The sequence below is a fragment of the Cyrtonyx montezumae genome, unplaced genomic scaffold (assembly GCF_038088225.1).
Source record: "Cyrtonyx montezumae isolate F1298 unplaced genomic scaffold, pur_monq_1.0 scaffold_12, whole genome shotgun sequence".
In the NCBI taxonomy this organism is placed as follows: domain Eukaryota; kingdom Metazoa; phylum Chordata; class Aves; order Galliformes; family Odontophoridae; genus Cyrtonyx; species Cyrtonyx montezumae.
This window is the reverse complement of record NW_027071848.1, coordinates 15,121,499-15,145,404: the sequence shown is the minus strand read 5'-3', so window position 1 is coordinate 15,145,404 and position 23,906 is coordinate 15,121,499. Positions and strand designations below refer to the sequence as shown.

Sequence of the window (23,906 nt, the reverse complement as noted above, 5' to 3'; positions counted from 1 at the left end):
TTCTTGAATATGGGAGTTATGTTTCTAGTCACCAGAAACTTCATCTGACAGCCACAATTTTTCAAATATGATGGAGAACAGTTTGCCAACTACATCAACCAGTTCCTTCAAAACACTGAGATGCAAGTCATCTTGTACACATTCAACCTCAGCTTCAGGTCTCGGACTTGCTCCAGTCTAACACTGAGACATTTCGCTCCCTCAACACCCACTTAGATATGCAAGGACACAAAAGGCATGAGACCTGACTGCCCATGAAGGCCAAGGCAAAGAACTCATTAAGTACCTCAGCCTTCTCCATGTCTGAGGAGGTCAGCTCTCCCTTTCATTTATCAAAGGGGGCACATTCTGTTTCCTTGTCTCTTCTGCCCAATATATCTAAAGAATTCCTTCCTGTTGTTTTTCATATCTCTCACCAAGTTCAATGCCATCTGCACCTTGGCTTTCCTGACTCCAATCTTGCACGTACAGGAAGCATTCCTATATTCTTCCCAGGCCACCCATCCCTGCTTCCATTGCTTACGCTTTTTTTCCTTCAGCCTGACCAGCATGTCCTTGCTCAGTCATGCTGATTTCCAGCCTCCTCTGCCTGCTTTCTTATTCTGAGGGGTGGAGAGCTCTTGTTCTCTCAGAAAGGCATACTTAAAGCGCTGCCATCTCTGTTCTGTTCCTTTGTCCCTAAGGACAGTTTCCCAGGGGAGCTCATCCAAAAATGCCTTAAACAGTTTTAAATTCAGTTTCCTGAAGTTCAAGGTCCTGACTCTACCCTTTGTCAGGCTCTCATTCCTTGAGATCATGAACTCAATAGGACATCATCACTGCAGCTCAGGCTGTCTTTGATATTTTTTACAATTACAAAACCTCTTTTACAATCTCTTCCACACTGGTAAGCACCAGGTCCAGCAACACATCATCTCTGGAGGGTCTCTTCAATATCTGAACCAGAATGTTGTTGTAAATGGACTCCAAGAGTCTCCTGGACTCCTTGCAGCTTGCTGTGTTGTTTTCCAAGCAGATGTCTGGGTGATTGAAACCCCCAAAAGGATGAGAGCCTATAAGTGTGACATCACTGAACCAAGAAGGCCTTGTCAACAGACTCCCCTGAACACCAAATATCCTTTGTTGGTCTGGTGCCTAATTTTAAACCAAAAGCTCTCAACCTATACATGACTGTTTCTCAGGGGCACCTCTTCACAGTCTATCCATTTCTTAACACACAAGGCAACTCTCCTACCTTGTCTCCTTCTAAAAAACTTGTAGCCCTCAATCATGACATTCCAGCTGTGTGAATCATCCCACCATGTTTCTGTGATAACAATAAGATCCTAGTTTTCTAATTGCACCATAGTTTCCAGTTCTTCCTGTTCATTCCTCATGCTGGGTACAATGGTATAGAGGCACTTCAGCTGGGCTTTATAATGCATTATCTTCTTAGAGGAGCCCTCCCAAAAACCTCAGGGAAAAATCCGAAGTTTTTCCCCACTGCTTCCTAAAGCAACAATGCTCCCTGACCCTTCTCTGCTCCTCAGCAGTACATCTTCTTCCTGCATCAAATCTAGTTTAACACCCTGTGATGAGCTGCAACATCTTGCTGCCTAGAATATTCATCATAGGATGCAGCAGGTTGAGTGCCCCCACCAGCACCCCGTACCTCTTACTTAGCTATGTTGTCCCACACTTTGTTGCAGGCAGGCTTACTATCACCCCTACCCCCTTCATAGAAACATAGACATTTTAAAGCCCTGTCAATGAGCCCAGACAGATCCTGGGCCAGAATTCTTTTCCCCCAATGACCCAGGTAGACCCCATCAGCAGCCATCAGTCCAGGTGCTGAGTAAACCAAAAGCCAAAATTCAAGCAGTGGTGCCAGCCTCTTAGCCATTTATTTAATAGATGAGTGTTCCTGGTCCTCTCAGTATCCCTCACTGACACGGAAGAAATAAACACCACCTGTACCCCCACTTCATCCACTAACTGCCCCAGTCCCCTGAAGTCCCTTTTGGTACCCCTCAATCTTCTCTCAGAGATATCATCACTGCCAGTTTGAACTATCTGTAAGGGATAATAATCAGATCTGATAATAATGATAATCTGATACTGTTGGCTTTCTGGGCTGAGAGTATCTTTATGAAGTTTTTAATTACCTTTATGGACCCACCCCCTTCAAATCTCAAAGCCTGTTGTTTCAAACCCACTTGCAAACCTGTTTCTTGCAACGGTACTGCTCAGATTATGGGTACTCAGGAAAGCATGAGGGACTGCTGCTGCTAACCAGCACTACTGTGTAGTTCATCACAGGGTGCCACACTCTCCTGCACAATTCGCTTATGTCAAAAGCCAGATCACTCTGCTCCCCACAGCTCATCTGTCCCAGGGGCTGCCTCTCTCACCTCACTATTCAGCAAAAGGCACTTTATTTTACATGTAAAGTAGAAGAGTGTTTCAAGCCCTATCAGAACTGCTGTCCCTGCTGGGCTTTGACCACTCTCAGCCTGGAAGTCTGTATCTTCATCACTCTGCCCTCTTCCCAGGCTCACTTCAGAGACAGGTGCCTGCATACACACTGACGGACAGATAATCCATGTTATAAAAAGAATAAATAAATAATTCAGAAGCCTGTGGAACCCTTCAGATGAGAGGTGTTTAACATTAACAGGAAAGTGTCAACAACTCCGCAGGGTAACTTTATTATCTGTCCTATTCTTGGATGCCTGCACCGACCACACACTCAGTCCCAGCACTGTTCCCAACATGCATCTGCACTGTTTTTTTTTCTTCACACTGTTTTCGTGCACCTTGCCCTGTCATTGGAAGGGCCATGCAATTCCCTTCCCTTATTTGCATGGGAAAATAAAATATGTTTCTAGACTGCAGCAATACCTACACCATTTCCAGTAAACTACAAAAACACGTCCCTTTTTTCTCAAAAGCTTCTATTCACCTCTCTCTATACTGCAATCCTCCCTGGACTGTGGGACCCAAACAAGCACACAGTGCCTGCAGGTGCAGCTGCTGGGACAATAAAGAGGCGTATCGTCACCTCCCTGCAGACTTACTGGGAAAATATGTTTCCTCAAGGACAGCACTCTCTCTCCCTTCCTCCACCATTTCCCCAGGAATTACAGAAGCAAAAGGCAGGTCCAGTGTCCCAAAAACACTGGGACAAACAACATTCCAGTTAATATTTTGAAGGACAGCAATGTATTATATATAAGCAATCCTAAGTCTCACTGTGCCACATATACCTGTAAGTCTGAATCGCAGAGGTGAGGAGCCTCACTCCCCAGCTCCAAATCTGAGCTCCCTGGCTTTTTCCCAACTGTTCTGTAGGCACCTAAGTCTTTAACTACTCTTCCCTCTGCTTCCACATGCTCCCAACTTTGTTCCTTTCCCCAACAAGACCACAGGCTTCCTTCTGCCTTCCTCCTCCTCACAGCACAGCAGCCTTTGTAGTTGCTCCATACCTTCCCATTCTCATTTTTCCTCCCCACTATCCAACCAGCTCTGCCTCTTGCCACATGCCAATGACACAAGGGGCAGTGAGGACACCAGTGTTTTCAGAAAAGAGGAAGCTCTGTGACTGTGGAAAACAAATAGGGCAGAGACACCAGCAGAGAGATGGAGCACACCCTACTATATCAGGAGAGTCCAGGACACAGAGGACATCTGGGCTGAAGGTGTCAAAACCACAACAAAACTGGCAAAGGGTTTGGAGCACAAGTCTTATTGGGAAGCAGCTGAGGGAACTGGGATTGTTCAGGCTGGAGGAGGCTCAGGGGAGACCTTATCACTCTCTACAGCTGCCTGAAGGGAGGTTGTGGCAAGGTGGAGGTCAGCTTTCTCTCCCACATAACAGTGATAGGACAAGAAGGAATGGCCTTAGATTGTACCAGGGAAGATTCAGATTGGATATCAGGAAAAGTTTCTACTGAGGAGTGCTGAGACAGTGGCATAGGCTGCCCAGGAAGGCAGTGGAGTCATTGTCCCTGGAGGTGTTTGAGAAACATGGAGATGTGGCAGTGAGGGATATGGTTATTGGGCATGGTGGAGCGGATTATCTTAGTGGTCATCTTTTCCAACCTTACCGATGATATAGAATTACAGAATATATAGAATTACTATGTCCCATGGTCCTGTCATGCTCAAGGAAGCACAAGGACTGCCCAGGAGGACAGCCCAGGATGGAAACCCCATGCCATGTGAGTGCCAACTGTGGGTACTCACAAGGCAGAGGTGTGGAGCAGTGTGAATTTGGGGACAGCCCACAAAGGCTTGAGGGTCACGGGACTGAGCATGAAGATCTTCATTGCATAGCACCAAGGAGCACAGCTACAACACACTTGTTGACACTCTTGCCAGAGGTTTTAGAACGTCTCGGCACTCAGGGAGGGAAAAGGAGTTCATGTCTCTTTGGATCCTATGTGGAGTTTTGATTTTTCCTCCTCCTCAGTGACAAGCAGGGGAGCTGCTGTGAAACATGATGAGTCATAGCTGCAGGCTGCAAGGGGAAGGCAAGGTAAATGGAGAGCAGAAAAGAGCCAGACGGAGCAGGGAAGGCTGCTGTCACCAGCTAGCTCCAACTCTGCTCTACGCAGCCGCCTCTGGCTTCCTTGCTGAGCCTTCAGCTTTGCCTAGCTAAATCCATGGGGTGAGAGGGAACCTGAGAACAACCACCCGGTGATATAGAGTCCCAAGCATGACAGTCACTGAGCTTTTTGAACCAGAAGATGCAATATGAACTGCCACCTGCCAAGGTGACAAGTTGAGAATTGTGTTTGTTGAGCAGCTAATTTAGATTTACGAGGAAAGTAGCACTTTCAGAAGGCCAAGAGGAACATGTCTGGATCAAGATACACTAAAACTGCCTCTCCTGTTGCCTTTCAAGAAAATTGGCAGCAACTTCCCATCCTGGCTGCTCTGCCTCACCATATGTCCCATCCCTAGCAGCACCACAAATGCACTGGGAAAAATCTTCCTGTGCCAAATGTTTCAAACACGTATGTAGAAGGACGTGTCTTTCAGGGATCTGATTTGATTGCACCTAATAAATTTCTCATACAAAAATCTGCATATAAATCTGACACTGTTACAGACATGGGGCACCTCCTACAGCAACACCAAGTGTGGCAGAAACACACCTAGATAGATCCACAGTGCTGATGCAGAGCAGGACAGGGATTTCATAGGTTGATGCTCAGTTATGAGTGGGAAGCAGTTTTCCCAACTTACAAAGCATGTTCACAGCTTCACAACTGTAACTGCTCCATGACAAAGCCAGTGCTGTTGTTCATGGCCTTTTGCAAAGGAACCACAACAGACAGCCAGCTCCCAGCAGCATGGAGACCTTGGTGGTGCTGCAGCACAGTACAGCCATGGTGACCTCCCTGCTTCATCCAATTGACAACTTTAAACCCCAGCCAGTCATACAGCAGACACTAATTTCATTTAAAATGATCTTCTCTATCCTTGCCTAAACTGTGACTTGTTTCTGGTTCAAACTGCATCTATCCCCAGCAGAGAACTTCACTTTCAGTTAATCATCCTTTTTTTTTCACCAAAACCAAATGCAAAATGCTATCACTTAAAAATGTTCAGCCATTTCTACATGAAAACATGTTCTAAGGGCTGCTTATCTCAGAGTTTCTACCATAGCTGACAGTTGCTGAAATATAGGCACTAGGATTGCTAGTGTTGACAAGGCTTTAAAGCATCATCACACTGAGTAGCCATTAGAGGTTATATTTCATTGGAAGTAATGTAATTCAATTACCATCACTCTTCAGCATGTGCCATCTCTGGAGGCTGACAATAAGCCATATCATCCATCAGATTTTAACCTGAACTTTGCATTCTGGCCCTATAGATTGCCACTTCTCCATTATGAATGGCTTCATATTTTTAGCCTCATTTATTAGGGAAAAGAGGTTATCCAATTACACTGTCCATTCGTCTGCCTGCATGCCAGTCCTCCTCAGCTTTTCAACCAGTTTCAATCAAGAGGCAAAGGTCTTCAAGAAAATTAAGTCCCTATCAGTTTTGTACCTAATCAGCGGCAGAGTAAAGTAGAGAAATCATTTGAACATCCCACTGGGAGCAGTGAGCTCCATGCAAAACAGCAATCCAGAAAGTATGGACATCTAACACTGCCTCTCTCTAACAGGCACACAAAAACCCAGGGAATTTGTGTTTCTGCAGAGAGAGAAAGTAAGGGAGACCCATGCCTGGGACTGAGACACAAATCCTTAGGAAACTGGGCTTTGTGAGCACTGCTCTTCATGGAACAGCTATTTTACCAATACAGTGAGCTGAGTAATTTACAAAGAATTTCTTATGCAGATTTCTTAGAAAAAAAAATTGCTCTCACAGAATACAAATTACATTGAAAAAACAACGTTGACATTAGCCTTCAAAGTCCATGCATTTAAGCTCTGTCAATACCAGCCATTTCTGCAGTTCTTTTTCTGAATATCTGAAACAGAATAATTTTACTGTTTCATTGACTGTTTATCTTTTAAAATTATTTCTCTTACTGATGATTTTCAACCTTACTGATTCACAATACTATTACTCTTCTGCCTTTGTACTGCAATACAAGTACTCACAAGTTGGCTACTCCTTTATGCCATGGATCAGCTGCACAGGAACTCTGACTTAAGAAAACTTCATCAATCTTCACAGGCGATTTGTGTGCATCTGTCATTGCATCTATTCCTTTTCTCTCTTCCCCTCCATCCTTGTAACCTTTTCCTCCCCCTCCTCCCTCATACTGCCATTTATTCTAAATCCCTTTCATTTTGCTATTCCCACTCACTGGTTCCTGTCATCTCTGTATCTCCCCTTTTCCTCCTTCTACACACGATCTCCATCCCAGCTTTGCCCCTGATTCTGCCACCTCTTCTTCTGCCTCCCACATACACTTTCATGCTGTGCACAATCTGGCTTCTTCCTCTAACTTACTCTTTGCTCAGAATACGGATCATGGATGCCCCATCCCTGGAGACACTCCAGGTAAGGCTGGACAGACTCTGGACTCTGATGGAGCTGAAGGTGCACCTGTTCATTGCAGGGGAGTTGGAATACATGACCTTTAAGGCTCCCTTCCACTCAAATAGTTCTATGATTCTAAGATAGTCGCCTTCTATCTCTCACACATGGTAATACAAGAAAGAGATATGTCAAACTGGACACCCTTGCATCTTATAGTCTTGTTTCCTACCACTCCTCTGTGGATCATGCATTGGGAAGCTGGACTCTCACTCCTGTTCTCATCTGCTCATCATCATCTTCTCATATTCCTCTAACTCCCACAGTTTTCCCACTTTTCTCAGTTACAGTTTTCAGTTATTTCCCAGTTACTCCCCCGTGAAACAAGGGACTTCAACCACACCCAAGACAACATTGTTAGTTCAGCTCTTTACTGAGTGTCTTTCTCTGCAATGTTCATGCCATCAGGCCCTGCCTCTGGTTGATCTCTGCCATCGTCTCCTCCATGCCTCTGAAGAGCCCCAGTGCACAAAGCCTCCCTTACTGCACTGTGAAGAGGTTCCCACGCACATTTGTGCAAAACTTCCTATGCTTCAGTTTGTGGCCATTTCCCCTCATCCTATCACCGCACACTGCTGAGGAGAGTCCAGTCTCACTCATTTGCCTCCTGCTCCTTAGATATTTATAGACATGGATCAGATCCCCTCTGAGTCTTCTTTTCTCAGAGTTGATCAGACCCAGGTCTCTCAGCCTCTCCTTATAAGGGAGGTGTTCCATGTCCTTTATTATCTTTGTAACCCTCCGTTGGACTCCTTCAAGGAGATCCCTGTCTTTTTTGTACCAAGGAGCCCAGAACTGGACACAATACTCCAGGTGAGGCCTCACCAGGGCAGAGTAGAGTGGGAGGATCACCATTCTTGACCTGCTGTCCACACTCTTTAATGCACAAAGACCTCTTCCTCCAACACAGCGCTTTCTCCAATCCTTGTCATTGTCAGAAGTTGGCACTTGCCTGCTAGAAGTGGTTGTCTTCTATTGACTGAGTTATCTACTCCATGTCAGACACCCACTGCCTACAATGTACCTCACTGGGAACCCACAGCAGATGTCCAAAGGAAGGGACATAGCGCACACAAACACCAGACTAGGCGACCATTCTACTCCCACATCAGAAGCACCAAGTGTTACTCCTGCCCCAAGCCCATCATCAGCTCCTGCCAGAACCCCACAGGAAGCACCAGCTGAACTTTCAGGACACGACCACCCAGTCTTTTGCCTTCCTTTACATTTAATAACTTTTATCTACTCATATTTTCTTACCCACACGAGCCACCCTTTACCTCCTCCTCAATTCACTTTTGTCAATTCCTAGCAAGTTCTCTGCCTACATGCAAAACACAGTGACTTTGTCTCATTTCAGCCTCCACAGAAAGGGCACACCTACAAACCTTACAGTACATCCTTCAGTCTTCAGTGGCCAGCAGTCTCCACTCTTCATACCCACATTACCATCAGCCCACATTATCACCCATTCTGGATTTTGTCACCGTTTTCTCTCCCTTCCACACTACTTATTTCTTGTTAGACATTAAGATTCCTCAAGCAGTGCTCGCACAGCAACAAGGCCTTGCAGGAGCTACCAGATATTCTTGCCACAGAACAAGACTAGAACCTCCTAGGACAGCTGGGGACTTACCGAGCCGTAGAGTTCCCCTTTCTCATTCATTCCAAGGTAGAGTCCGCTGTCTACTCCTCGGATGCTGACCAGGCCCACTGCTATACTGATGAACTCCAGTATACCTAGAACATACAGGAAAAGGCACACAATGTACACGTTGTATGCACTGGAAGTTGTTTTTTTTTTCCCAGATGTGACTGATCCCTCAGTGACAAGCAGCTGGTGCCAAGGGCCTGCTTTCAATTTTCAGAGTTGGTTGGACGAAGATGAGGAATAAATGAATGCACCTTAAACTGCGATGCTTGAATAGTGAAGTCCTTTAATCTCTGCTCAAAGGATGCATTGCAGACAGTATTAACGTGTCAAATTAAAAGATTATCCTCACGCTTTCTTGTCATTTCTGAACACAAAACTGAAGCTGCGCCCTACTGCAGACTTGTCAGTATTGTGATTTGCACAACACATAAAGCATTTGATAAAAAATTGTTTTAGGATAGACAGAATTACCATTATTAAAGCATCTATGAAATCTGTCTTGCCAAGTAAATTAAAAAAAAGAAAAAAAAGAAGGAAAAATAAAAACTACATCTGAATCAGCATTGTGAGATGAAAAGAACTTCACACATGGAACCAGATCTCTACTTCCAGGCATCAATGAATTGGGAATATGTGGAAAGGTTTACTCACAGTGTCATCTTCAGAGGCTTGAGAAATGAGATCTGTAGCACAGTCCAGAGGCTCACACCTATTTCTCTAGATATTATTCACACCAGTATGATTTTTTTTTCCACTCATCTCAAACTTGAAAATTGAAGTACTCTAAACCCATCCTCCTGTATATGCAGCAGCGAGCTTACACAGATGTTTGTGCCCCACAGATAGGGCATTCTGCAGACAAGCTCACCCTCCTTCTGCAGAGCTCCCAAGTTCAGCATCCATGTGCCCAGTACTGCAAGAGCCAACTGAGGCACCACCTCCTCTGGGTCTGAGCTCAGTGTTCTGGCAGCCTTTCCCTCTCAAGTGAGGATGCTACCAGCCAGACCTTGCCCACAGACAGAAGGAACAAACAGGGATCACTCCCTATTTGAGACTGTTCATGAAGACCACAGTGAGCAGAGCGACCCAGCCCCGCTCAGAAGCACCACACGACCACAGCACACTGCGTTCCAAGCCACAAAGTAAAGCCCAGCGCAGCATTTCCAATGGAGTTTGTGAGTTCTCATGTCTAAGCACACCACATAACTATTTTAAAAGCTCGATGGGAATTATATTTGCATGAAACAATAAAATAACAGCGTAGTGTGTGTTGAGCCTCACGTGGCCAATAAAAAAGCACTTTCATGGATTTTTGGAACAATTAATTTGGCATCTCCCACAAAATAGTTGTGCACTAATCAATAGCAGGCATGAATCGCATAAATTTAACAAAGCACAAGCTGAAGCCAACAGGGAGAATTTACGGCCAAGCTAATGTAAAGATGAAATGTATTCCCTGCAAGGGACTATTGATCATTGCCTTATATATTATTCAGCACTACAAATGCCACAGTCTATTGTTTTGATAACCCTGTTTTAAGGGTTCATCTTAAATTATTCTCTACATATGCACAAATCTTAAAACACTGGGAGGAACTATTTAGTAATTACGGAAGTTTTTGAAGTAATAAAAAGCGGCACCGTGCTGTTCATCCGGTGTGCACAGTATCACAGATACAATCGATCCACTGAAACAATCTAAACATTCCCGCTATATCCGGCCGTGCAATATATCCAGACTTCTTACTAAACCTTTTTCCATAAAGCTTTTACCAAATGATCACATTACTTGATACGTATTACCAAGCAACTTTAACTGAAGTTAAACATTATGTGAAGTATTATCCCATGGTGTAAGTCTGTGAGTCTGGCATCTTTCACATCGATACGAGCATAGACTGTAATTGCTGTCCTCATTTCAAATATTCAGGTGCATGCTGCTGAGTGTGTCAAAGGAACAAAAAGCACTGTCACATCCCATTGCAAGTGTACCAGGAGAATTTGGCAAAGAGCATCCATATATTTGGGATCAGAATAGAGATTTGCTCATTTAAAACAGTCAGAAACCTCTTCACAGCATTAAGCATTGTGCTGTGAAGGCTTCAAGAGAATATCTGAGGCCAGTCATGCAACCACAAGCAAGTTGATATGTTGCATGGTTTGGGCCAATGTTGTTTTTTTTTCACTTCATCATTTCTGTAACATACACACAGTGTGCAGCACCTGAACCAGATATTAAAATAGACATCCCTCAGAATGAGGCTGGGCCAAAGGAAAATCAGGACAGCTCCAAACTTTACAAGCTACCATCCTATTTATAGCTGACAGTGGGGAAGAGAAGAAAAGGAGAGAGGAAACGCATCTCAGTACACGAAGTCCTGAGCATCATCTTATCAGACAATGGACGTTTGCTTTTGTGAAACCACTCCAAGGGATGGACCCACAAAGGACTTGAGAAGAACGCTTGGAGGGATGATTCCTTGCACATCCCCAGCAGCCCTCCACGCACCTCCTTTGCTATGGCCCAATTCGGGTGTGGGACAGTGTGCTGAGCACATGGGGCCGGGCCCATCGCCATCCCCACGTCGCAGGTCCCCCACAGAAGATGACACTGTGACTTCCATTGTGTTTGGCTGTGGCAATGTGCAGCGCTACAGGATGCACTTCCCCCAGCTCTAAGCAGTGAGCAACTTTGCAACTTCCTTGGTTCGTTCTGCCCTTTGGACATTTCGGTCGTTTGCTATATATAGACTCTTTTCCTATTGTCGGATCAAAGCAGCACAGCTTCCACTGTGCATCCTAAACAGCAGCCACGGCAGTGTGAGGAACGGGGGAGGACGGAGCGGACCCGCGGGCAGTACGCGGGATGCTGCAGTGCAGTCGGCATCTGCGGAGAGGGGAACCGAGAAGGGAGCGGGATCGGGGCTTCCCCCCCCCCGCCTCCGGCTCTCAGCAGCCCTGCTTGGGCTCTGAGTGGCAGAGCTCTCAGCCGGGACGCACCCGCGTGTCCCAGCTGTCACCGCTCCTCCCACTCCCCCGCCCGGTTCCAATTAAAGGACCGGAGCGCAGACAGTACCGGCCCCCCGAAGAGCCAGCGCGGCCCTGCTTCACTTCTAGGCTGTCACAGCGTACATCGTCCCCCCAGCCTCTCATGAGGGCACTTCAGGAGAGCTGCGCAGACCCTATCCAGGGGCTGGACCAGAGGGTGGGTGAGGGCCGCTCCTCTCCCCTATAAACCCATCCCCTTCGAACTCACCCCCTATAAACCCGCCCCCATTTCTCCAGCCTCCGAGGGCTCAGCCCCGTGCAATCATCCCTGCCCCGCACCCAGAGCTCGGAGAGGGGTGCAGCCCCGATCCGCGACCCCCACCCCCAGCAGCACCCCAGGGTGGAGGTGCCCCCTCCGGTCCCTCTCGCAGCCGCTGAGCGCGGCGGTTCCCTGCGGCAGCAGCACAGCACAGCAGGTTCCAGGGAGCGGATTTCACCTGCTGACAGCTTTTTTTTTCTCCCCCCCTCCCCTTCCCTGCACGCTCCTATTATTTTTTTTTAATGCTGTGCATGCAGTCCTTGTGCTGACGCACAGGGGCACGCCTCTCCGCTCTCACAGAGTTCCTGAATTTACAATGACTCCACTGTGTGGCAAATGCCCTAGACGAAAGGAGACTGCATCAAAATATGAATAAATAAATAAATAATCCCTTTTGTCACCCAGAAGAGATAATACGGCTTTGATCACCCACAACCACGTTCCGGGGGGAACCAGGCCGTGCCCTCCCGGGGAGCTTTTCCCTCCGAGATGGACATCTCCGAGTGCTGCTGCTGCTGCTGCTGCGGGCATTGCGAAACGCCGGGCTGCCGGAGCCGGGCGAGTAGAGACATACAACATGGCTCGGCTCATTGTATGCCACAGGCACGCATCCAACATCGCATCACAAAAGAATTGCTCTTATCTGATGTCTCTCCAGAGGGGTGTGTGTGTGTGTGTGTGTGTGTGTGTGTGCGGGGAGGGGGATTCCCACCGTACAGAGCCCCGAGAAGAGTTTGCGCGCAGCCCCCAGGGTTCTCTTTGTCCTTATTCCTGTAGGAAAACTTCCTCCCCCCACAGAACCCTCCGTTCACGCAGGTTTCCTTCACACGCTCCGAGTTCGCCGCTCCCCCCGGGCAGCCCCCGGACATCATCACCCCAAAACTCGAATAGCGGCTGCCGCTCGGTCACCTCCGGGAGGATACAGTGGCACCGGTACGGCACCGGTACGGCACCGGTACGGCACCGGTACGGCACCGGTACGGCACCGCCGCTCCCCGCGCTCAGAGCAGCGCGGAGCCCCAGCGCATCCCTTGGCTCCGGCTGCGAACGTGGAGGAGACACCGGGAGGGGAGAACCGAGAGTCGGTTCGCCCGAAGGACCACACCGATGGGGATAAATAAAAATAATGTTAAAAAAAAAAAGAAAAAAATCTACGTAATGCCTGGGGTGCACGAGAGCTGCCCCCGGAGCCCCCCAGCAGCGGCCGCCAAGCCATTTTTAAAGGCAGGGTCCCGCAACGCGCTCCCCGCCCCCCACCCCCGTGGCCCCGCGGTGCCGCCGCGCTGCCCTCCACCTGCCGGGCCCGGCCCCGCGCTGCGCTGCGCGGTGTGCGTGTGCGGTGCGGCAGCGATTCACTGCGTCTCAGTGTGTCAGGGGAAAATAAATAAATAAATAAAATAAACCCCAAAAAAGCACCGTGCGTGCGAAATGCGCCCGTTCCCCGCGCCGTACCGCGCTGCACCGCCGCCTCTCCGCACCGCGAGGGCACTTTGCGCACTTTCTCTCCGCTCCGCTCTCCCCATCAGAGCGCGGGGCGGCGGCGATGGGCGCAGAGCTCCTCCGCGCCCTGCGGGGATCCCCTCCCGCAACACCGCGACTGCCTACACGGCTCACAAAGCCGTAAAACGCAGTTTAGGTACCGCTCGACATCTGGCATTAAAACACGAGGAAAAATAATAATAATAATAAAAAAAAAAAACAGGGCAAAAAAAAAAAAAGCCTTCGCCACGGGACTTTGTTTTTACGACCGAGTGCGAGCGCTGTCAGGTTGGGTCGCTCCCGAGTTAACTCCTTCCCGCAGCGCGGAGCGCCGCGCCTTACAGCCTGGCGCACTGCCCTCACCCCTCCGGAACACACAGCCCCGGATCCCCCGGGCGCTCCGAGCCGCTTCCGTGCGTTCGGTCCCCGGCCCATAGGCTGCTCTCCCCCCTCGCCCCCCATAGCTCCGGGGTGCGGGCAAAGCCCTCCGCTGAAGCCGCAGAGACCGAGAGACGCGGAGCGCTGAGGGATCGCCGCGGGAGGGGCGCACGCTCCGCCGGGAGGGCCCCGCACCGAGATGGGGGGGTGGGGGGGGCCGCGGCCCGGGCAGGTAACCGAGAAGGAACCGAAAGAGGAAAAGCCTCGTGCATTTGCGTATGGGACGGCAGCCACTCCCTTCGGGAAAGTCGGTGCGTTTTAAATCGGAGCGGTTAATGATTAAAGCCCCTTTAAACTCGCGAAATCGCGGCGCTCGGGAGAGACGTCCCGAGCGAAATTTCCTCCCCGCGTGGATCGGAGCGGAGCACGGGCCCCCCCACCCCACCCCCCGGCCCGGCCCCGCACCCGCCGCTCCCCGCCGCGCTCCGCTCGCCCCCGGGCAGCTCCGTGGCCCCTCCGCCCGCAGCCCACCCCCCCCCGCCCGCGGTCCCAGCGCGTTATTCCATCACATGACCCCTCAAGGGTTAAGGAGAATACCTACCGAATCGGCTGTGGTCTTGCCTGGTGCCCTGGATAGTACCATTGGGGAAGATTTCTAAATGAAATCCAGTCCTGCAGTAGAGCTGCCTCCGCCTGAGGATCCCCTTTAAATGGTCCAAGTCCGTGACCGCGGGGCCCCTGGGCAGCCCACCTGCCTCAGCCTGGCCCAGGTGGTCACTGAGCAAAACCGGGCTGTCCGCCGGCAGCGCGGGCACGTTCCCAAAGGGCACCGCGTCCTGCACACCGAAATAGTTCCCAACTTCACCTAAGGGAGCCATCAGAAGATTCTGCTTTTAGAGAATAAGAATAAACAGTAATGATGGTGCCAAACCCAGGAGATATAAGATAGGTATATTCCACTCCTCTCCCCTCCCTAGCGCGGTTTACAGAGAGAATGTTCTTTCTTCAATCCATTAAACGCATAAATAAAAGTAATATTCTGCTTTGACTGGTACAGGTTCAAGGTCAAACCAGTTAGTCTAAGAAACCACCACTTTATACTCACACACTGACATATTTATAAACATATAGATGTGTATATCTATAGAAACGCATATATCCCCAGCTCTTAGCAAGCAATAAGGTCTTCAGCCCATCCAACCGTAATAAAGAAAAAAATCCGTAGTTTCTCCATTTGGTTTAAGAATAGAATGACCATAGCAACTTAAATACCTAGGCGGTAGAGGGGTTTTTTTTAAGATGCACAGGCTACGTCAGGATTTATGGATTCTGACTCCAGAAAGGCATGCGCTGTTTTTACTCTATAACAGACTGCATACATCAGCATGAATCCCGCAAAGGGGGAGGGGGGGATCTCACGGTGTTGGCTGAGATAAATCCCAAAAAAAAAAAAAAAATCTAAAAAAAATTTTTTTTGCAGAAAAAAAAAAAAGCAAAAAAAAAAAAAAAAAAAAAAACTTTTGACGTCCAAATCTATTATCCAGAATTCTCAGGAGGCTCAGCAGATGTCCACTGGTTTGGGGGTATTGCCGATCCACAAGCAAAGCAGCACCATACAAGTGCTGGTGTCTCTCTTGGCTGGCTCGGAACAGGTGTTGCTCCTGCAGGGCTCCCTGGGCAATGTTGTACTCCAGCACTGAGCTGCGGCTCTTGACTGTGGATCTCCATCCAGCACGCAGAGTGGCGCAGGAAGAGGCATTGGGCTGGGTTTAAGGTAGTCCTGAGTGCTGCTGGAAGGATTCTGCGAGGTCCTAGCGCTCAGCCCTACCTGCTGCAATACAGAACCGCTTCCAGCGCCGGGCACGGCGCTTACTGCTCTGCGGCAGCGCGGGCGGGGGGGGGCACCGACCACAAAGAAACCACCGCGAGATTTTTTTTTAAATTTTTTTTAATTTTTTTTTTCTTCCTGCGGGCTGTGCTTTAGGACGCACTCAGCATCCCCCCGCGACCCCTCCCCATATTTACAGCCAAGTGGGGTGCGAACTTGAATTGGCAAGGACCAATGGGAAGTTTGGGAGAATTTTCATATCATTTTCTTTCTTTTTTTTAAGGGTGGGGGAGGAGGGGGGAGGGGCGTGGTTCAGTCCCGCTCCACATGATTTCCCCTCTCCCCGTGATCCCGAAGCCCTCCCCGCAGTGCCCCACGCTGATTGTAGGGGATGCTCCGGGTCGCCGCAGGGTGCCCCAAGCTTCATGCCCCCGCCGCCCGCAGCGCTTGGGGCACCCTGCGGCGCCAACAGTGTTCTCCTCCCGCATGCAGAAGTTATTTAAAACCGCCAGGAGAGAGCCACTGGAAGCGGGGTCGGGGTGGGGAGGGGGGAGGTGGGGGAGAGAGGATTTATGTTTCTTCTCGTGATGCCGATGATGGATGTTATTGTTGTTTCGCCGCGCTCTGATATAGCTGCATTAATTAGCAAAGGGACAGAAGGGTCTCTCTCCTTCTGGAAGAGCTCGAGAACCGGGCACAGTGCGGAGGCTCCTTGGTATTAAATGCAAAACCTGAAGACACGCTCTTTTTATTTATTTATCTGTTTTATTTTATTTTTGCAAGGGAGGGAGAGAGAAAAAAGAAAAAGAAAGAAAGAAATGCAGTATCATGGGAGTGATTGCATGGTGCAAATGATGATGTGCACCCCAGAGGTGGAGGGGCCCAGGAAAGTCCCTTGGTGGTGGCTGGAAACAGAGCCCTGAGAAAGGAGAATTTCACAAAGGAGTTATTTAAAAATGCTCAACTCTGTGTATGTCTCCCATCTGGGTGGGAACAGCTCTCCTGGGCTTCCCCACCACTGAGACAGCAGCCTCACTGCACCCCTTGCATCCCAACTTAACTTTTGGGAGGAAGGAAGTGGACTCCCAGTTTCCTTGTCTGTGGAGAAAGCTGGGTCCTAACCCCCAGGGATGTGCAGGGAGTGGAGGTGCCCCAGCCACCTCCCTTTCAATCATTTCCAATGGTCTGTGCTCCTGTCTGAAAGATGGGATTCAGAAGCTTGAGGGCAAGGTCCCATCCTGTCCATCCTGCACAAACCAGAACCAGCAGCTCTGTGTCAGCTCATGCAAGAGCCAAGCAGCACCCCCACCCCAAAGTAGGGATGTCTCTGGTCATGTTCCACAGCATTTACCATATATATCAAGTTTAAGGGCACTACTCACACACACAGTGAATGTATCAGTGGGAACAACTGCAGAATGACTTAGGAAAAACTGCAGAACTCGCCATGTCAAAAATCATTACTCTTTATCAACTTGATCATGGCAGCACCCGGAGGCCCCGCTCGGGGATCACAGTCCCATTGTGCTGGATACTGTAGACACATGTAATCAGAGAGATGGTCTATGCCCAAAGAGCTTATGATCTTAACCCATGATGAAAGACAACAGGTGTATACCACAGACACATGGGGGAAGGATAAGGGAAAAGCAGCGTTGAGAATAAAAAGCAACAGGCTCGGCCAATGACAAGAGTTGTGTGGCAGAAGGAAGTTTTAAGGAGATTTGAAGGAGAACAATAAAGCAACTTTATGGTTATTAATGGGAAGCTTTTTGTGTACATAATGTGTAACTTGGAAGAGAACATAAAATTGCTTATTAAGAAATTGGACTGCTGAGGAGTGAAGGCTTGTGCCACTGGCAGAGAAAAAGGGAGTATCGCAGAGTGGCCAAAGGGCCTGGGATCTGCAGTGCTGCTCCTTCTGGGAACAGCTGAGCTCCTTCCAGTGCCTTAAAATTTACTTTCGTAGTCCCAGAGAAAAGGAAGAGAGGGAATTTTACCTTTTCTCTAGGCCAGGTTTCATTATTTTCTATCTTGTACTTCAGACCAGGATACCTCATGAAAAATATCTGGAGGTAACAAGGAGGTATTGGCATCGTTACTTTTTTCTTTTTTTTTTTTTTTTTAAGGAACTTAAAGGAAAGCCCACATATTATTGGCTCTAGGAAATTTAGTGTTATAAAAGTGTTATCTAAGTTGAGGCTTTGATGTCTGAATTACTCATAAGTATCAAAGCCACACATGAATTATGCAGGACATCCCCAAAATTATACCCATCTGTGAGTAGGTGGTGTTCCAACCCTGTTTCACATAAAATCTATGTGTGATGTGTAATGTCAAACTTTCCCCTTACAGAAGTATGGCTTCACTGATAGCTCAGGCTGTATTAAAAACCTACACTTTTATCCCCAAGACACAGAGGCAGGAACATCCCCAGCTCCCCTCAACTAGAGATTCACACCCACTTCCCTTATACCCTCCTGGAATTAAAGACTGCATCCGCCACAGTGAGTCATCTTGAGCTTACTCATCAGCTTTGTGCAGGATTTTAGCTCCAGCTAGCAGAGCTGGTCAGAAGGATCCTGCATTTCTTAAGTAGTTCCTGGCACACGTTCTCCTCACACATACTGCTGATGTGACACCTCTGGCAAGCTTTAGGCATCATGACTTCTTTTTTTTTTTTTAATTGTTTCACCTGTACTCTGCAACCCATTGAGATTAATAAGACGTTGTCACATATCAAACACTGAATGTCATTTAAAAAAAAAATCACTGCCGTTAAGAATTTTTTGTTTTATTGTTTTCCATGCAATGCACAATCTCACCAGAAGTACAGCATCCTATTTTGAACCTACGTTACAACCAACCTGGCCACTTCCCAGTCCTGCAGATGAAGAATTGGAAGATTTGTACAAGTAAAAGAGAGGTTCTACAACTTTCCAGTGAGACAGATGGCATTTGCCAATTTTACTAAAATGCCTTGAGTCAGCAAAATGTAAAAAGCTGCCTTTGCATAAATAGAAAATAGTACAGAAAGTAATGTTATTTTCAGATTTATTTACAAACTGGAATTCTTAAGGTATTTTGGAAGCATGATATAAACACAAATGTGATAAGAGCATAATTCGTGTCACATCACTTCAATCTGCTAAAATGGAGACATCTAGATCTAGATAACTCATTCTTTAATGCAGAGAAATGAGAGCAATTTTAGGGCACAAATCATCTGACCTATTTGAGGCGTCCACTTTAGGATGACATGACTCATGCGCTAGAGATGCTTAATTCTTTCCTGTGTATGAAGGGAGCCTATATTAGATGTAGACTTCTCCATGACAGAGGTGTAGATAGGGCTCGATGGGTCCCACCTGCTGTGCCATACATGTGATTCAGCATTTCCCCAGAACGGGTGGTGAGGGCATTAAACTATTAATACAGCCACACAAATTAATCCTCCACATAAAACTCATGTCATCTCAGCAAGGAAAATTCACTGAGATGCATGACTGTGAAACGTGAGGTTACCTGGCAGTAAGTATTTGTGAAAACCTACTACCCGTGCGACTTAAGTTGATAGGATTAACCTAAGAAGTGCCTATGGGATTAGGAAAGCTGATGTAGAGAAATGTATTTGCTTTCTCATTTCAGAATTGGTAGGAAAAAAAAAAAAAAAAAGGAGGAGAAAACATGACCAAAAAAGAAAAAATTCCTGTAGGAATCTATAGGCCCATTTCATGAGAGGCGCACTCCGTCCCCACATTTTCAGATGACAGATCTGTAAAACATAATGCAGTTAAGATGTAATACTGCAATAAAACACCGGCACCAGAGTCAGCACAACTCACGGCCGCAGCACAGCACCTGATGTGGGTTTCTTATGCCGTTACGGTGTTTCTCTGCGTACAGAAAAAGTGAGCAAACATGAAACAAGCAAAGCAGGCTGAGTTCTCTGTGCCCGTCCCCAGGAGGAAGCTTTCAGGTGACAAATGTTAAGATAGCTCAAGTACAGAAGTAATAATGCCATTATTCGCCAAATAAAGCCCAGTGCTTCGGCAAGAGGTATCGATAAAGCCGCCTGGAACGTGCATTCGCATCGGTGAGACATGAAGGCACGCGGGCCCGCCCTGCTCTCACCCACCCCAATGCCGCAGCCGGCCTTCTGTCCGAAGGCATTTCTGCCTTCCCCGTGCCCCCCGCCCCTGCTGCAGGCTCGCAGCTGGGCGCCGGGCTGCAGTCCGCCCGCGCTGCCTTTAGGGTTCCCGTCAGCTCTCAGCCGCAGGCGCTTCGCCCTCTGGAAGATGGGGCGGCATCCCTACGCCGCGCACACACCGCTCCCCGCCCCGGGGCCAGGCGGGAGCCGCTGCGGCTCCAGGCCGAGCCGTGCCCGGCTGCGATGCGTCCTCGTACCCGGCCCGCGGCCCGCCCTCGTTCTCCCCCAGCACAGCCACATATCCATCCCCACGAGGCCGCGGCCCCTCCTCGCCGCGCTCCCCCAAGCTGTTCGCCCCGAGGGGCCGCCGCACCGCGGTCCCTCGTTCCCCACTGGCCGGGCAGGAGAGGGACTGCGGGCGGCAGGGCACGGACAAGGGCACGGCCCCACCGCGCTTGTGCGGGGCTCTCTTGCCCTCTAGCGGGCAAAGGCAGCGGGGCGGCCCCGCAGTGCCCCCGGCGGCCTGCTGCTCCTCTTCGGCCCGCCCGCCTCCGTCCCCGCCCCGCGTCGGACCCTTCCACCCGGGGCTCTGCCGGGTGGGGCTGGTGGACGCCTTGGGCCGCAGGCTGCTGCCACTGGGTGGGGAGGAGTCCCAGAAGAGCCCACTGCCAAAGCATAGCCGTAACCAGGCGGCCCCGACACCCAGGGCAATGCTGTGCCGTAGGAACATCCTCTTCTTTTCCAGATCTTCGACAGTGAAAGCTTTGGCTTTTCTCGCATTATTTCAAATGTGAAATAATACCCAGAGAGGTGGGGGAGTCTCCTTCTCCGGAGACGTTCCAGACCCGCCTGGACGCCTACCTGTGCAACCTGGGCTAGGGAGCTGCTTTGGCAGGGGGTTGGGCTCAATATTGGCTCTCTAGAGGTCCCTTCCAACCCCTACAATTGTGTGATTCTGTGCTTTCTGCATCTAACAAAAGGTTTTATACCATCCCCAGGAATTCTCATGTTACAAGTATGGTTTGGAAAATGCGTTTGTCTTTTGAAGGCTGTCTATGATGCTTTTCCTCTAGTCTACCACTTACATTCCTATTTTGACAATCAATTGTATACTTTTGCTCTCTCACTATTTTTAAATTATCAGTAGTATATATTGCAATTTTGCTCTGACTGTTGTAATCATTGAACTATAGGTTCAATAATAGGCTATTAGAAAAAGGTGGGGTTTTTTTTCCATTTTCCCTTTTTCTTTTCTTCCTTTTTTCTTTTTCTAAAACACACAACTTGTCTCCTGTCAGTTTTCTTTGTAATTTCTCATTCTTTGGGAAACCATAATATCTGTGTGGTGCCCGTCTTCTCTGGTTGTGGCTCCACGAAGCTGAGCCATGAGAAATCCCTCTGGTTGCTGGTAGCAAAACTAGTCAGGTTGCTTGGAATGTAATACCTTGGAAACCTCCACTCTCTGCTACAGTATTATAATCCTTGGTAATATTTTGCATGCCTGTGTCTCTTTCATTTGCTTAAATGCTATCCAATTACTTTGTTGATAACTAACATATTGTACATGTTTTTGCCTGTCAATTTCTTTAATCATTCTGCCACTATTTTACCAGCAACACACAGCATAACATGTAACTGCACTCCGATACAGTGATGTGAAAAGGGAGAAAATAGTATAACCTTTTTATTCTAATAATTACTCTGGATATGTACTAATGTTTTCCTTTTAGCTGTCCAAGACAAAAGCATCTCTGACTAAAATCCAGGTTTAGTGTTCCCTGAACTTCTTGCTTTTACCATGACTGGAGACTCCTCCTTCTAGGACATGAAGTTCAAGGGATGCTCAAAGATTGTGTTTGTGGGGAGCAGAAGGACCGTATGATTCCTAAGCCGTTCCCCATGGAGGATGGCCACCTTCTGTTTTATTTCTGTTTTATTTCTGTTTTATTTCTGTTTGCACAGTCTGAAGAAGTTTATGATGGAATTGGACAAAAGTATGAGAATGAGCACTTTACATTTTGGAGAAAGCAGAAGGTCATGGAAAATTCCATCTTTTGGGTTCAAGAGACAGTGTTTGACATGTTTGATTCTCTAATTAAAATAAGAACATAAGAGCATGGTTATAGGGTGCAGCTATGGCACTGCCTTCTCTAAGACAGTGATAGTGGAAACGACATTTGGGGAGTGCATGCATTCCTGGCCACAGCACTCTGCTCCTCTGGTTGTCCTCCAGGAAGCACAGCCTTTGGATTAGGGATGTCAGAAGATACATTGCTGCATACTCCCACTACTGTTTACAGTCTGTCTGTTCCTGAATTTGCCTAATCCCACACTGATCCTGACTTCACTCTATGTTTTCTATGACAACAAATTCTGGAAATTCACTATTCTCTGTGGGAAAATAAATAAATAAATAAATAAATAATAAAGACTTCTGTCAGTTTCAAACCAACCTCTTATTAGTTTCATTGACTGATTCCTAATTCTTGTATTATAACTGAAGAATAACAGTTATGCATCTGTCCTCCCTATTCCTTTCAGGTTTTTGTAAACCTTACTCTTTGTCCTTAACCTTCTCCTTTCTAAACTCACGAGTCCCAGCCTATGGAGCTTCTTACCAGGCACCCAGGAGGTGTGAGGGTCTTAGCTTCCCTTGCAAAGACAATAAACGATATAACAATTACTGAAAACTCAAGTAATAGCAAGCTTAGGTAATATAAGATGGGCTTAGTAAAGCAGGCTCGTATGACATGTTATGCGCAGCCCACAAGGCAGGCTGTCAAAGTCATTTCAGCCAGAAGAATCCCAGGGACTTGGCTTTGTTTGCTCACTGTTAGGAACTGGTCACGTGTATAGTGTGTCAAATATTTTGTGGAACCAAATAATTGTTTAAAAAAATACTTTAATTGTGACTGTCGTCACAGATACAGAGTGTGGTGGACTTTTCACATAATGGATCTACTAGTGTACCAAATAATAATCCAAGTGCTGATGATTATATAGCTCTGGTGAACACAGAACGAAGTTTTAACCAAAATTTACCTCAGTTCTTGATTGCCTGACCAATTGTGCTAATGCAGTGTCCAACCAAAAATGTTTCTGTTTGGTCCTGGTAGAAAATTCAGTGGTGATGAAGATAATAGCATGGTGGAGTGCTGATCCTCAGCAGCAACGTCACAGGCAATTTAATGACATTGGGTGGACCTTTTGTGTTTGGTGGTGTTCACTGTATTATGTTGATAGTGTACACCAACAAGGTGAAGGGAGAGAAGATGGATGACATTATACAAATTGCCACCTGTGACATCTTTTCATGTGTCATTGTGTGCCTCCAGAAGTATTTTCAGAATCATCCCGGGTGCTGAAGTGTTGGAAGTGCTGGTGAGTTTGAGTTGATCTCCTGTATGATCCTCAGCATGCACAGCTGCTGTCCATGTTTGGTGTTACACACACAGGGAGTTAACCAATCTTAACAGTGGACTCTTCAGGGTTTTTACTATGTGAAAAACTGACTTTTGGGAAAAGAACAGAACACTGATTCTAAGATGCTCTCCATCCCCATATGTGACTCTCCCTCCCACTCTAGATGCCAATGCGCTGTTTTCACAAGGGTCACCAACACACCGCTGAATGTCAGTCTTTCTCCTCAGAGGATACACCTACCTCCCCATGGAGGAGATAAAGAGGAAAATCTCTATGTCTCTGCCTCCAGCCCTCAAAATTTGAAGTATGATGCTACAACCTGTCTTTCATTTCTCAGGAAAAAAAAAAACCCTCTGCTTTCATAGCTGCCCTTAATAAAGCAAAGCTTTCTCACTCTGTTTTTCAGAGATTTTGTCAATGTCTGTGAACCTGAAATCCATCATGGGGATTCCAGTCCCCCCACAGCAGCTGTTATTCCAAGAGAGCTTAGAAATTCATCAGAGGGTCTGAAAAACATAGCAGCCGTAGGAATTCACACCAGAAATAGATGCTGTCTGAACAGCTTTGCTTTCTCTAGATGTTGCAGTGAGAACACTGACAGGCAATTGGGGAAGAATTCATTCAGAAGGTTCCTCTGCTTCCT

General features: G+C 47.7%; 1 protein-coding gene across 1 annotated transcript in view; it reads right to left on the bottom strand.

The window, feature by feature from the left end:
* The window catches only part of FGF9 (fibroblast growth factor 9), a 33,169-nt gene extending 17,611 nt beyond the window's left edge, over positions 1-15,558 (bottom strand). The window contains exons 1-2 of the mRNA XM_065730114.1: positions 14,464-15,558; positions 8,681-8,784 (exon numbers count right to left, since the gene is read on the bottom strand). Coding sequence (XP_065586186.1) covers positions 8,681-8,784; positions 14,464-14,740 — 381 coding nt within the window. The 5' untranslated portion in view covers positions 14,741-15,558. The remainder of the gene's footprint in view (positions 1-8,680; positions 8,785-14,463) is intronic.
* Positions 15,559-23,906: the final 8,348 nt, after the last annotated feature.